Genomic DNA, 15044 nt, shown 5'->3' on the forward strand with positions numbered 1-15044 from the left:
CCACAAGGATCATGGAGTCCAACTCCCGTCCCTGCACAGGACAACCCCACAGTTCACACCGTGTGTCTGAGGCCGTTGTCCAGTCTCTTCTTGAACACTGTCAGGTTGGGGCCGTGACACCTCCCTGGGGAGCCTGTTCCAGTGTCCAGCACCTCTGGGTGAAGAATCTTTTCCTAATGTCCAACCTAAACCTCCCCTGGCACATCTTCCTGCCCTTCCCTTGGGTTCTGTCGTTGGTCACTAAAGAGAAGAGTTCGGCGCCTGCCCCTCCTCCTCCCCTCGTCATGAAGCTGCAGCCGCCATGAGGTCTCCCCTCAGTCTCCTCTTTTCCAGGCTGAACAAACCAAGTGAATTTAGCTGCTCCTCGTATGGCTTCCCCTCCAAACCCTTCACCAACTTCATAGCCCTCTTCCAGACACTCTCCAGTAGCTTTATATTTCATGTTTGCTCAGCTGGATCACGGCCTTTTGTGGTCTGACCCACTCACTTTCCCCCATCTCTCCTCTACCTCTTCACCAGTTCAGTGAACCGTCCCTTCCTCCAGCCGCCTCCTTTCTCTCCCTGCCAGCTTCTGGTTTCCCCATGGCAAGAGCCCACCACAGAAGCTGGCCAGGACGTGTGTGAACATAATGGAGAATTGATGAGATCAACTCAGCTTCTCGGAGATGAGTAAGGTTCAAACATGCTCAGTTAGGAAAAAACCTCCAGATATTTTTAGCTGTTAAGCTAAAAAGGGAATGCACACAAAATCTATGGGCTGGTAAAGCAAAAGCCTCTGCTTCCATATGGATACAGGCTGCCCAGGGGGGTTGTGGATTCTCCTTCTCTGGGGACATTCAAACCCGCCTGGACGCCTTCCTGTGCAACCTCATCTGGGTGTTCCTGCTCCGGCGGGGGGATTGGACTGGGTGAGCTTTCGAGGTCCCTTCCACTCCCTAACATTCTGCGATTCTGTGATATGAGATGTGCAAATCACAGAGCCTTTTTGAGGGCTCAAAAACTTGTTTTCATGGCTTTTTGTTTGAAAGGCAGGGCACTTGTTCACGAAACAAAGATTTGAGCTGCTGCTCCAGGGTGCTGTGACACCAGAGCATTCCAAAGAAAAGCCCTTGAAAACTGAAAAATTGAAAATGTTAGCAAAGCAGCACATTTCCTTGGCCCTTTCCTTGGAAACACCTCATGGCTTCAGTCACCATTTTTCAAAAGAATTTCATTTAAAAAAGAAAGCTTGTAAGGATTAAAGAACACACTTGTGTGGACAAATTCCAGACCAAATAATTAAAGTAAGGTGTTATTAGTGCTAGCTAATAAAAAAGGGATTATAGAAGGGGATCTTTGGGAGAACCTTAACAACAGGCATTGCAGCCAGACACGGCAAAATTAAGGGGATATGACGAAAAGAACTTATAACGAATAAACACATTTTGCTGCAGTTACAGCCTTCAAGGCATACATCTTCAGCAAAAAATGCAAGTTCAGCAGCATCAGTGTGAGCTTCCCAGCTGTGGCTCAGCTCCCCCACTGAGCGCCCTCCCCTCGCTGCCCCCAGGACATTCTTCCCGGCTGGAACTGCTGTAGCTGTCGACTGACACTTCCCTGGGATACAGGGTTGAACCTCTGAACCAGCACTGGACGTGAAAGGCTTTTGTATGTATGTTCTGCAGCAAGAATTCGCAAACTTATTTTGTTCAAGTGACACCCTTGGCACAGACAACTGGTGACAGAAGCTTCGGGATACGTGTGCACATATAGACACAGGAGAAGGCATTTCCATAGCTGCTTTGAAGTAGCATACAGAGCACCAGTGGCATTATAACACAGCTTGGGTTGCAGGGACAGGTGGAAAATGAGCAGTTGTTGCCAATGATTCTTTGTCAGTGGCCAACACCAGAATGCTTTCAGAGGCTACAAAGATAATCTATCTAGCACTGGCAGAGCTGTTGTCTTGGAAAATTTTCCTCTCCTTTTCCAGATGGATCTGCATTTGCTGAAACTACAAGCACATCTTCAGATTTTCCATCACAGAAAAGAAGGATCTATATATAACTCGCCACACAGCACTATCTTTGTATCCTCAAATTCAGTGCTAGTTAACCACAAAAATGTACTCAAAAGCTATGTTCAGTTGTGATTTGTTCTGACATGTTTTAAAATACAGCATGGAGAGGAAATTTGGTTCCCTACCTTTCTTGTAAGCGGCACTTCAATGGGGACGGGGACGACTTCCGCAAGCAGGCAGCCATAAAACGCTACCATGAAAGCAGCAGGATCATTGTTCGGAAATACAAGTGTTACCTGAAACAGAGAGACATATGTTGAAAATGTTTCATCCCAGGTTTCAGATAATGATAATTGGAGTTTCTATGATTCCTTTTGGAGAGAGATGATTACCAAAACATTTCTACGATAACCATTCAAATACCTAATGAAAGATGAATGAAGAACCAGAAGGAATTTATTCTGACAGATATTCCTTTTGTGAACATTTTCACTTACAATGGGAGTTAAATATTTTCATGCTGCTTTGTTTCCTACATTGACAATACCTCAATTCTCAATTTACTGATTGCTTTACAGACGTTGAATAACAACACAAATGGAATTAATAGAATTTTACATTCAAATTTAATAATTTGCTTGAAGTTACTGAAAACGAAGTGGATCTGTGACCAGTTCAGATCACCCAGACTTACTATGCCGTTATGTCAATCATTATGTTTTGTCTCCCCATGTTTTTCCTCATATAATAATTTCATTTTAGGTTTGGACTGTTGTCCAAATGTATAAGATTCTGTGTTCTTAGAGAACACAAATAGCTGATACCTAGAGAAGCAAACGCCACATCCAGAGCTGGCTATATAGCATGCCAGCCTAGGCCTGGATTTGCTAAACTTCATAGCTTTAGGTCTAGGGAACTATTTAAAGAATGCTAAGAAAAGATATTGTAGCCAATTCCCCGTGTTCTCCCTTCGTCTCTCAATGTGCTGAACTGTGCAGCTCATTTCTGTGAGCACTGCAGACAATGGCTCAGATGCTCCGGGGACAGAGGGGAGGTGAGAGTCCAGGGTCTCGCTGAGGATCCAGCACCTCAGAGAGCCCAGGACTCCCCTCGCAGGGCAGGGAGGACCACGGCTCTCACGTGCTGCTGAGCAACCCCAGCGGTCACATCCCCTCTACATTTTGTTTGGTCCAGTCAGATGCACATTCTCAGCTCATCCCCTGAACAGCCGTAAAGCAGCTGGGAACTATCTCGCACAGTCAAACGAAGTGGCATGCAAAAGGCATGGTAAATGACTTGGATAGTTCCTCTGGGCTTGCACACAGGATCAGCACCTTACAATTTGCTGAAACTACTTAATATTTCTTGAGTTTTGACTGCTTTGACATCCACAGGAGTTCTGTGTTTCAATCTCTTGAAGTAAAGTCATCATGTTTTCATATACACTCCAAGGTTTAGTTACTGGAGATTAAAAGTGTTTCCAGTGATTTCATACGGCTTCAAAGATAGTCACCTCCCACAGATTGGCTTGATTTCTTCAGACTTGAAGAAATCTAACCAACCTTGTCCAACTGGGTCCAAAATATCTCTGCTTTTAAGCTGAAGCTTGTAACTTCAGAACCGTTTAGAGAAACTTCAGAGAAAATGCATTGCTACTTTATCTGTATGCTTGCACGTGAAAAAAATCCAACTGCTGGAGATGGCTGTGCAGAGCTTACTGTATGTATTCTGTATGCACATACTATAAACAGCCTTGGGGGGAAATGCAGAGGAAGGGATTTTGCTAGGTGCACTGAGGGTGTGGTAGAGTTTGCTGAGCCCAGCAAACATCTGAAAGATGTTAAAACATCCCAAAAGATACTTCGAGGATTGTTGGGTTTTGTGTTGGTCTCTGTTTACACAAATGCACTGAAGGTTTGGCTGGGAATCTCTGCAAAGGAGCTGACAGAGGTGAAAAAATCTCACTGAAGTCCACTGGGAATGCGGCATTAACTTCCCCTCCAAAAACCATTAATCACTACAGACCTGTACCAAATAAATAAATAATATGTGTAAAAGCAAAAGGGATAAGGCTGAAGGAAAACAAAGCATACAGTGTGTATTGCCAGATGAGAAACTGGTTATCTAGTAGATATTTCAGAGGGCAAGCTTAATTTCCAGGCAGCTGTCTGGGGTGACACAAGGTTAAATTGCTGAAGTTACTATAGAAGGCAAATGCAGTTCATCGCGTACTATAATAACACCAGAAACAGGGCATCAAATGCAGGCACATTCACCTGTTTTTTGTCTCAGACAAAGAACCTAAGGAGTGATACAAAAATAGTAATGAAAAATAGAGACTGTATTGACAGAAGATGCTTTTAAAGGGGAGAAAGCCTTTCTGAATTTTGTATAATATTAACATGAGGAAACAATTATGCGCTCATTTATAAAAGACCAGAAATATATGTCTGTGTTCCATTTCGTATTTAAAAACTACCTTTAACTGTTGTCACACGAAATACATTACTCAGAATAAAAAGCCATCTTCAAAGAGGTCAGAAAGCTTTTACGTTATTACAACAGGGGGATAACAGCCAGAATAACAGCCGAGAACATCAGAAGTACAGTAACACCTCATCTTCAACATGAAGTTGCTTCAAATGATGGTGTTTCTGTTACACAAGGACGCCAGGCAAGACGATTTTACAACACAAAGCACATGCTTTCAGCACTCAGCTATAAACATTTGTTTCACTGTAATCTAGGTGGACTTATTTTAGAAGAGCTGCAATTTGTTGCCTGTGTGTCCTGCACTCACTACACTGCCAGCTTTCAGCCTGAATTATCCACAAATCCTTCCTTAATGTTAGGAGATGCCAGTGGCTGCTGCAGTAAATGCGTACGAAGACGGGCAGTTAGCACACAATAGATGGGGAGAGATGCCACTGCCCATCTGTGAACTTTATTCCTTTTGGAGCTTTCTGGGTGGATTGTTTTGATGTGTGCACTTGAATAACTTGTTTCTTCTGCCGTTGCTTAGAGACACACTTGTATATCAAGTAAAAGAGATTCTTCAGATCCTACTCATGGCTGAAAGCCATTGTAGGAAGCAATTCAGATTAGGGATCTAGAGATCCTTTAGTTAAATTCTTTATGATTTATTTCAGAAAGAAGCACAGGAAGGACTGCCAGGTTTCATTTTTTAATTTTTTGTAATTATTTTTTCTTTTTGGAAGTATTATTGCATGCTCTCATTTTTGAAGCCCTAAGAAATGTGTAATGCAAACAGACATGTTTCTCACGTGTTGCACAAGGGAACCAAGTGAAGCAACAGTTTGAAAATTGTTTTCGGATCCTGGGGGAGGAAGACTTAATCCCACTCTCACAACTCTAAGCACTAAGGCAGGACTAAAATTTGCATTTCTGACAAATTTGTTGTGGAATTGCCATTCCACAGCTTAAAGCCAACCTGGAATGTGACCTGCGGAAATTTCTATACATGCTCTGGCAGAGTAAAGGGGTAGCAGGCTCGGTCAGACTCCACAGAGGAAGCGGTTGGTTTGTAAGTACATCAGCAGCAAAACAATAGGATGTTCTTGTCTTCATTTAACAACTGCAGGTGTTCCCTCTGTAACTCTGTGGACTTTACCCACTCACCCAGATTCAGCCTCTAGCAGTAGCTGCACCAGAGTCAGGAACACAAATACTCTCCATGTTACCAGTCAGTGTAATTTATTTATTTAAGTGGCTGCCAAAAAGTGCCTACTTTACTTGTCTTTGTCGTCCACAATACTTCTCTTGTTTCTACCACCTCAACAACGACAACGTCATTAGAAAGTAAGTTTTTTACCCACATGACACCTCCAGGCTCCATAAGCAAGCTTTTGCTAAACAGACTGCTGTTCTGTGTCCAAAAATTGCTTTCCATGGGAATGTTTGTTGGTTGATGTTGCCACAACTTCCAAGTTAACCATTCAGCAGTACGGGCTCAGGTTATTTACTATGCAATTGAAAACATCTGTCTGAATGATCAGTCTTTTTCTGAGCAAAAGGCAGATTTCACCCCTATAACATTTCACTTCATTAATTTCCCTCTGACAACTCATTCCCTCTTTGTCAATGTGGGACCTGAACTATTAATAATTAAAAATCATTGAGATACTCACCCTGTCTCCAGGTCGTACCATTGGTTCTTGTTTTGTGCCTAATTTATGTAGGATATTGTAAGCAACCTTCATACTTCTGGTCCAAAGTTTTCCTATTAATGTAAAATTTGTGAAATTAATTTTAAAATGCTTATGTGTTTCAAAATTACTAACGGGAAAGAACACCTAAGCAGCGAAAAAAATAGTAAGAACATTATTAGTTTTCCAGCTAAAGATGACAACACTACCAGAACTAGCAGAAATATTTAAATACTCATCAGAAGCTTTCTTTGGACTTCTTTTTTTCAAGACAGCAGCATTTTTAAGAAGCAAACAAGAAGTAAGGATAGCTTTCTTCATGGCAGAAGTAGTTTTCTGATTTTGTGGCTGGAACATCATCAAGTCCAGACAGATCTTTGTAAGACCCTCAGCTGTGGGAAGCTGGACAAGCCGCGTTTCAGCCCAGGTTGACCCCTGAGGGATCACTCAGGTTTCTGTTGGCTCTCCCCCCACCCCAAGGCAACCAGGGAAAAAGGAAAAGAGTCCCAAGGAGCAGAGACAAGAAACCAAAACCAACACACAGAAAACACCCCACAGCCAAAGGGGCACACTAAAGCAGCAGGGACCCTCTGATTTTTACCACAACTGTACGCTTTTAATTCTGGACCTTCTTCCATTAAATTTGGCTTTTTCTTCTCACCCCTCCCATATTCTTCCTTCCCTCAGTTTCATTTCACTTGCCCCAGGTACTCTTCCTTTTAACCACCTCTCTTCTCCCTTGCTTCATCTCTCCTCCTCTGCCCTTAGCTAATCCTTATCCAGACCTTGCTCCAACATTCTTTAAAGAAAAAAGTCTCTCATCAAGACCTCGCTGGCCACATTACAGGTCTTTCCTTAATCCTTCGAGGGGTCGGCATCCTCCAAGTAGGCCAGCTCCTTCGGATCGCCTGTTTAGAGACCTTGTTACTTCCATTTGAACAGGACCGAGAGTAACAGCCCCTGCCCTTGGCTGGCCCCTAGGTACTGTCTTTAACCAGTATTCAGTCTGACAGTAACAAATCTTTAATTCGTGCCCACCAATAACGTAAACGATAATAGGTTCTGACAATGGATTACCTATGGGGTTCAGCAGTTCAGGCTCCCAAACAGACAGTATTGCTATTTATAACTAAGCCAAGCAGTTGTTATAGTAAGTTCCTCCACATCTTGGTTATAAAATGCGATACTATTGAATTCTTTTTAAGTGCAAACCTGATGTAAATATAACGTACAATGAGAAGGCCAGATTTCTTTTTTTCCTCTTAAGGAAAATTGGAAGGGTCACTGCTGCTTGTTACCGAGAAAGTACTAAATGCAATTATTCTTATGAAAACAGTAATATTATATCAACGAACTCTGTTTCGCATATTTATTTAAAATTACTCCAGTATTTGCATGCTGAACCACCTCAATGCTCAGTAATAAACATGAATCAATTCTCTTCCACTAGAAACTCAGTATGGATACAGGGGTACGTCTGCAGGATTAACCCTCAGAGCACTACAGCAGAACTATCCGCATTTAATGGAAAGTCTTTAAAAGCATCCCTGATGCTACAGTCAACACTTAAACTTGACAAGGGAGTAGAATAAAAACAAAGCTTTTTCTAAAAGGTTTCCAAGATTAAAGTTTCAGTCGCAACAAACTTAAAAGAGCAATTAGCAATGATACAGAAAACTGCAGAATGGAAATCAAAAGCCTAGCAAAAGTTCTGAATTGCAAGAAAGAACCATCTTTACACAAAACACTGTCAAGCCTGAAATGAACATTTAAGGGGCTGCTGTGAAAAGTTCTCTCTGAGCTATGGAGATTAAATCTATTACGAGTCTTAAATTTGCATTTGTGATGTATTCACACTGATTTTTCATCTATCAAATGTGCCATCTTACAATATTTTCTTCAAAATCTAAGGGCTATTCATACTAAAGTATTTAGATGTCTTCTTTCAGAAGTACCTGGGTGTGCAGTACAACCATCTCCATGTAAACGAACTGAGTAAATGCAGAAATTATTTTCTCAAAAAGTAAGAAAATTGAAAGGAGTACTTTCTAGTAAATGTTTAAATAACTGAGTTTTTAAATACATTTTCCCATGATGCTGTTTTATTGCCACGGCAGGGTGTGCGGGCAGGGTGGGCAGAGCTCGCAGGGATCCGCGCAGGCAGTAAAGTGCACCCAGCTCTGGAACTGGAGTGTGTTCAATGGGAAGCCTGTCATTTTTCTTCCAGGGTATACAGCTGCGTTGCAAAAAATAAACAGGAAAAAGGGCTCCAAAGGGAGCGGTAAACCAGAAGCTGAGGCCAGGAATATGTGAATCATCAGGACCAGACCTGCGGCTGCTGGATGGGGCACAACCTTCTGACCAGAGTTGGGCTGAACCGTGTGTTTATTTTCCCACCTTGGCTGTTTGGCCCTGACAACATCACTGAGCAATACCAGGGACTCCGGGACCGCAGTATAAAAGCCCTCAGTAGCGGAGAATGTTATAAAGAAGGAAATCTTTGAAGTATTTCCTTCCTCGGTTCTGCCTAGGTTGCAATTTAGTGTAATTCTTCCTTTGCAAACTTGAGAGATTAGATGTCGCTGGGAAAAAGCCGATTGTGAAAACCTCTCCCACAAATCCCAATGCTGTGACCTTGCCGTGACCTCCATGGGGTGCCACATCTGTGCGGAGGGAGAGGGTGGCCAGATGTGCTCCACCCCAGCTTCGCTCTCAGGCAGGGCTCAGCACCGCTGGGCTGGTCCTTGGGTGGATAAACCATCTTTGTTACATGGGCTACAGCCAAAATCCAGCTCTTCAGGGCCGTGGAGGATGTGGCCCGTTGTCCTCAGCCAGAGCGCAGTGAAGCACCAGTTCTCAGATAAACACACTGCCAATCATCTTCTAATAAGTTGGCTTGAAGACAGGAGGGCAGATGTAGGAGGCTCAAGCAGCAGTTTCACTGGGCAGTGAGTGGCCCGGCCCGTGTTCCAGCTCGGTGCCAGAGCCCCTTTCTCCAGCCGTGCTGCCACAGCAGAGCTGCCTGGCCGGGCTGCAGCACACGCTGCCAGGAGCAGGAGCCTCCAGCACGGCTGCATCTTCCCCACTGCTCCCCCAGATGAAGCCCAGACCCGTGAGCCCTTCTCTTCTTCACCTGCCCACCCTCCTTCCCAACAACACTCTCACCTGCCTCACCAGAAACAGGACTTGTCCCTGCCACACTCTGGTCTGCTCACCAGCCATACATGAGCAGCTATTTTCTTGCATTTAAAAACAAAGAATTGGTAAATCATCTACAGAGGTTCAGCGGTGTTTCATGCATGAGGGTGCCCTCCAGAAGGGGCCCGGGCTCTGCAGACCCTGTGTTGTGTCTGTCACTCACACAGACACCTCGTGGGTAATGCTGGATGTTTAAGTATCTGAACTACCCCTCAGTTTTCAGGTCACAGAACTACTTCCCAAACAAAGCAGACTGGTAGGTGTCCAGAGAAGCATTTCCCAAATCGAATTTGGAAAATGAAAATCCAACAACATCCAGGTAACACACACCTTGCTGCTACTGCAAATTATAACCCTGTTCCGACCTCCCGTCAAGCTGCTGATTGTGGCGCTGTTCCCAAGATCACGTGTAACTCCATAAGATGGGAAGAAATTAAGTTTTCCTCTGCATCTATCATTGCCTAACTTATAATTGCTTAAGCGTTTACTGAAATGAATCTTCTTCTAAAGATGATCATATCTTCCTTAGTCACTTCTGTCACTTGCCCTGAGAGCTGCTGCCAGACTCGCGCACCCCAGCAGCGTGTATGTGCAGGGAGGCCACGTCACCTTTAATGCTCTCCGCACACTTGCACACTGACTGGAGTGATCCCACTGCCCAGCAAGTACCAGCAAATACCACGATGCCTCTGACACCGAGCCACAGCCAGCAGACACCGTGTACGCAGATATTCTTAGTACGACAGGGTGGAAAAAAGCATCTTGCTTTGTGGCATCTGTGACAAACGCTGTTAACACCCGTGTGGGGCCAGTCCCTTTTCTTTTGCTGCTGGAATTTCTATTTACTTGAATAGTAGCAAATCCACACCAGCAACCGCATATTTTACATTTCGCTTGTATTCAGCCTTATTCTTTTTTTTTAAACAGTCTATTGAGAGAGTAGTATCTTTTACTAACTAAAATTTAGCAAGCTGGAGTGAATTAACAGCTAGTCCCATCTGGTTAAGCGACACATTATGAGGGTAAAGGAAACCACCAGGTCTTAAAAACCACACAAAAGGGGATCAGTTATCAAAATTAGATGCTTTTCACATGACACTGAAGTAAATCCCCTTCCACTTCCTTTGCAAATCTGTAAAAGGACTATACGTTTGTGTTGAATGTAAAGACGGTTGTAAGAGAAAAGTTGTATCAGGGAGAAAACTCAGAGAGAAAACAAACCACAATCCATTTCCTTATCATCTTCAGGACACTTTTCAGAACCACACAGCACTAACTCAACAAAGCCAAACCAGCAGTCGCTTACCAATCTCCGTGCACAGCAATTGCCAGACTGCCACAGTTTAACTGCAAATAATTTTGTCAAATATTCATTTTCTCAATATCACAGTATGACATTTTTTAATTAAATAGAAACAAGAGTATTTGTTAAATCTGGTGTAAATGGCAAACTTCGTAATGCTACACAGGTAAAGGGGCACTTCTGCTTTGCAAACTAAGGGGCAGTTCTGCTGCTCTATTAACCCTTTCTTCATAAACTCTTTAGATCCACCCTGAGCATCGAATGAAGTTTTTGTCTTTTGGGACAAAAAATCCAAGGAGAAAGAACAAAAATGTTCTGTTGCAGAAAATAAAAGACTCTAGACATATTCTGAATAAAGGTAATCTTGCTATTAGAGTGCTTGATACTCCAGTCTTAACCATAGACTGTAACACAGATTTGAGTTTTTAAAGTAATTTTCTGTCTTTTTATTAGACAAATAAAGATTTAAAGTATTAAACAATTGTAAGATTGACATCTGTCTCAGGGCCTGAGCCATGACTATCCATAGCTCTGCAAGCACTGAGTTATTTCAGAGATAAGGACAGTGGTTATACAGCTACTTGGTTAAAAGATCCTCGGTTCCCTCTCCCTCCTCCTGACAACTGTGAAATCCCTGGCCCAGGAGATTCTCGCAGCAAGAGGACACGGGGGGTCGGGTCGCACGCCAGGTACCGCACGGCTTCGGGTTGGCTGTTTTCGGGCTGTTGCAAAGTTTCAGCCATCTCAGGGCATCTCCAGTACAAGCTACATCACCTCTGCCAAGGCAGCGTGACTTTGGCCTCAAAATGTTTACCGTTACGTTGAGTATTTTTTTTTTAATGGGCAATTCAGTTGAAAAACAAGCCATTTTTCAGGCATTTCCTTCTCCACAGAATCCAAATGGATAAAGGAAAAAATACTTCTCTATCCAGAGAGCCTTTTCTGCTCTTTTTTGCTACCCTTGCTGTCTCCAACAGGCCTCTGATGGGGAAAACAATACATTGGAGCTACTGAAAATGGTATGAAAAAAAATCTGATTACAGAAAGTGTTAGATAAAGGAAATGAGATTCTTTGAATCAGTAGTTAACTGGTACTCCTTTTGTTGTTTTTAATAACGGTTACAATAAGAAATCTCAAAACTTGCTCATTCCCAAATTACTTTCAGCTTTTTATTTTTTCCCCAGCCTTTGTGATTCTTCTTACAATAATCACTTCAAGTAAGAAAAGTAACTGTGATAGCATAAGTACTGTATAGGATTTATTTGTCCTTTATTCATGTTTCTTCTCTAAGAAATCACTGAGTGCTTCATTATTAATACCAACAATACCAAAACCAGATGCCTGACTACTCTGATTAACTTCATCTGAGCCAGAAATTGTCTTTTTTTTTTTTCCTCAAAGCACATATTAAGTTTCTAGTCAGAGTTCAGACTTAGATAAAACTCGATAAAGACATCTTTCCTGCCCATATCTCAGACATTTCAATTTATGCATATTCAGAGATTTGATTTATAAAGGGATTGTGAACAACTTAACTAAGATGTTCTCCACTTAATCAAGTTCCCAGAGGAACAAAATATCTGAGAAATAAGTAACATTCATAGTATTTCATTCACTAGTAAGAGTTTAAGAGTTTTGAGTACATTAAATAGCGATTACAACTCTGCTTCAAAAACTTGGTTGAAAAAAAGATCAGGTCTTCAACTGCAGTTACTCATTTCTTCTATCTACAGTAATCTGAGACACATGAAGGAAAACAGTCCTCACATGCTATGAAGACAAAAAGCTCAAAAAACATGCTGAAGAAGACACAGGACATATAAGGCATTACAAATCAGATGAATTCCTGCAGAGGAATGGGAAGGCAGAGATGATTTTAAGCAACAGCTGAGAGAATAACTTCTTTAAACTGGGTCCCCTTACGGCACAACAGCACATCATGACTTACAGCACTGGCCACATAAATCACACTAACTGTGTCATATCCCCATCAGCCACCGTTAGGTAGGGAATTCATCCCAGTAAATCACACAACGTGGTCTTATCACACCAACCTACCGCCGTCTGCCACGGCATATCATAGCTTGGCCATCGCTCTGACCGCTCTCAGATGTCTCTGGACAGGACGGCAGAAGAGCTGTGGGAAGGCTTTGGAGAAGGAGAATTTTGCAGACTCTCGGAGAGCTCCTTTTCAGCACGCAAGGCCACCAAGGGGAAGGATGAAAGCATCCCCGAGAGATGCAACAGGCCAACACTGCATTTTTCAGGGCCAGAGAGAACCTGCTGCGAGAACCAAGACTAAGGTGACAGATGGGATGAGGTTCTGCCATGCAGATGTACCAAAAGGTCTGCATTTCAAAAAATTTGCTCCCTAAATAATCTGTGACATCTGGACACAGAACAGCTGTACAAAACTAAAGAAATGCTCGGGTAATGTATGACAGGAAGATGTGCCAGGGGAGGTTTAGGTTGGACATTAGGAAAAGGTCCTTCACCCAGAGGGTGCTGGACACTGGAACAGGCTCCCCAGGGAGGTGTCACAGCCCCAAGCCTGACAGTGTTCAAGGAGAGACTGGGCAACGTCCTCAGACACATGGTGTGAACTGTGGGGTTGTCCTGTGCAGGGACTGGAGTTGGACTCAATGATCCTTGTGGGTCCCTTCCAACTCAGGACATCCTATGATTCTATGATAACTCAAGTTACAGCCCAAGTGACGGGCAGGATGGCAATACAGAATCAGAGAATCATTTTGGTTGAAAGAGACCCTCAAGATCATTGAGTCCAACCATAACCTAACACTGGCACTAAACTATGTCCCTGAGAACCTCATCTATACATCTTTTAAATATAGTCTACAATGACACCCAAAAGATGGGATAAATATGCTTGGTGTGAAGGGAATAAGTACTCCTGCTCAGACAAGCTATGACCTAGCTGAGAGCTACAGAGACACTCCTTGAATGCAGTTTGGAAAGATGGAAACAGGTCCGGAATAAGCAGGCAAACGTGCAATCCATCCATGCAGTGACAAGAAATGGGAGAAGATGCTGTGTATAAAAAAGTAGGGATCAAAAGACATCATGTAGAAGCTTCCCCTTAACCAGAAAGTTGGAGGATGAGTGAAGAGGATTTCCACGAAGACACAAGAGAGTGTGACAAAAGACAGAAACAGTAAATAGAGGTAAAATATTCAAGAAGAGGTGCATAGTGACCATGTTGGTACGTCAAAGACTGAACTGCTAGAAACTTAGGATTATTCTTAAAAGCCCTGAATATTTGTCAAAATAGTGAACATATGAAAAACCCTGGTTATGGTGTTTCCTTAAATTGGCAGAGAACCTGAAAATAACTGTGAGGTACAAACTCAGAGGCTACTGAAAGTCCTCAATGATGATATTTTAAAGTTTGAGTCATCCGATCATGGCAGGCACACAAGGAAATGAAGTGTCACATTAATGCCATGTGGTAGGATTGTGGGTTAAGATCGTCTTTCAGAAGTTTATTACCACTAGGGCCCATGGAACTACTCACAGGGATAAAAAGTCATGAATAAGAGTGTCTTTGCTGAGTTCAAGGCTTAACGTCTAATGATGTTCAACTTTAAAAATGCCATGCCCACAATTGCTAGAAAATATTACAGACACGAAAGGTGGAATAGCTACAGCAAAATCAATCATAAAGTAACCATTATAATGGCAGGTGGCTGTAATGTCAATGATATTTTAAAAGCAGTTGCCATTTAAGAAAACTGCTGTGGCACAGTGAATGGACATTTCCCATGAAGAAGAATGTCAGCCTGAAATCTAGCTAGCAGAGAAGAATTCACTAAATCTCTTATGAAATGTTTTGGCTTGTAATTTCTTTTATCTATAAAAAGAAGGAAAAAGAAAAAAGATTCGATTTTTTCTGACCTCAGGAAACTACTGAAAGGCAACAGCAAAAACCATATCCTAGAGTGCTGCCAAATAGAAGTAATGAAAACATGATTTGTAGCCCCATTTTTCTCAGGATTTGGACGATGTAGAATTGTAGCCACATTTTTCTCAGGATTTGGACAACATGGAAGAGGGGTTTGGAAAGAGTTAGCTTAGGACAGAGAAGCAAGCTGGTGGCTCCACGGGTGAGCTCCTCAGGCTGATTCCCTCAGCCTGCGGCCCCTCAGGAGAAGCAGGACATATGCTCAGACTCTCTGGACAGAATCCCATATTCAGAAAAATGGTCTGATTCTCACTAATATCTTAATTTCCTCTCCTGTCCAATTTATTTAGGGCATTCGGCGGATCACATGAATTGCTCTTCTGCAAACATGTAACTGCAAACTTTAAAATTCTTCTCCAGTTCCAAGTAAATATCCTTAAGGAAGAAAAACATGGATC

General features: G+C 42.6%; 1 protein-coding gene across 7 annotated transcripts in view; it reads right to left on the bottom strand.

Moving 5' to 3' along the window:
• Positions 1–15044, bottom strand: part of DIP2C (disco interacting protein 2 homolog C) — a 323874-nt gene that overhangs the window by 91522 nt on the left and 217308 nt on the right. For all 7 annotated transcript variants that reach the window (XM_065627299.1, XM_065627298.1, XM_065627302.1 and 4 more), the window contains 2 exons: positions 6148–6239; positions 2185–2295 (listed from right to left, as the gene is read on the bottom strand). In XM_065627299.1, the coding sequence (XP_065483371.1) occupies positions 2185–2295; positions 6148–6239 (203 nt within the window). The remainder of the gene's footprint in view (positions 1–2184; positions 2296–6147; positions 6240–15044) is intronic.

Source organism: Caloenas nicobarica, chromosome 2 (genome assembly GCF_036013445.1).
Source record: "Caloenas nicobarica isolate bCalNic1 chromosome 2, bCalNic1.hap1, whole genome shotgun sequence".
Classification (NCBI taxonomy): Eukaryota; Metazoa; Chordata; class Aves; order Columbiformes; family Columbidae; genus Caloenas; species Caloenas nicobarica.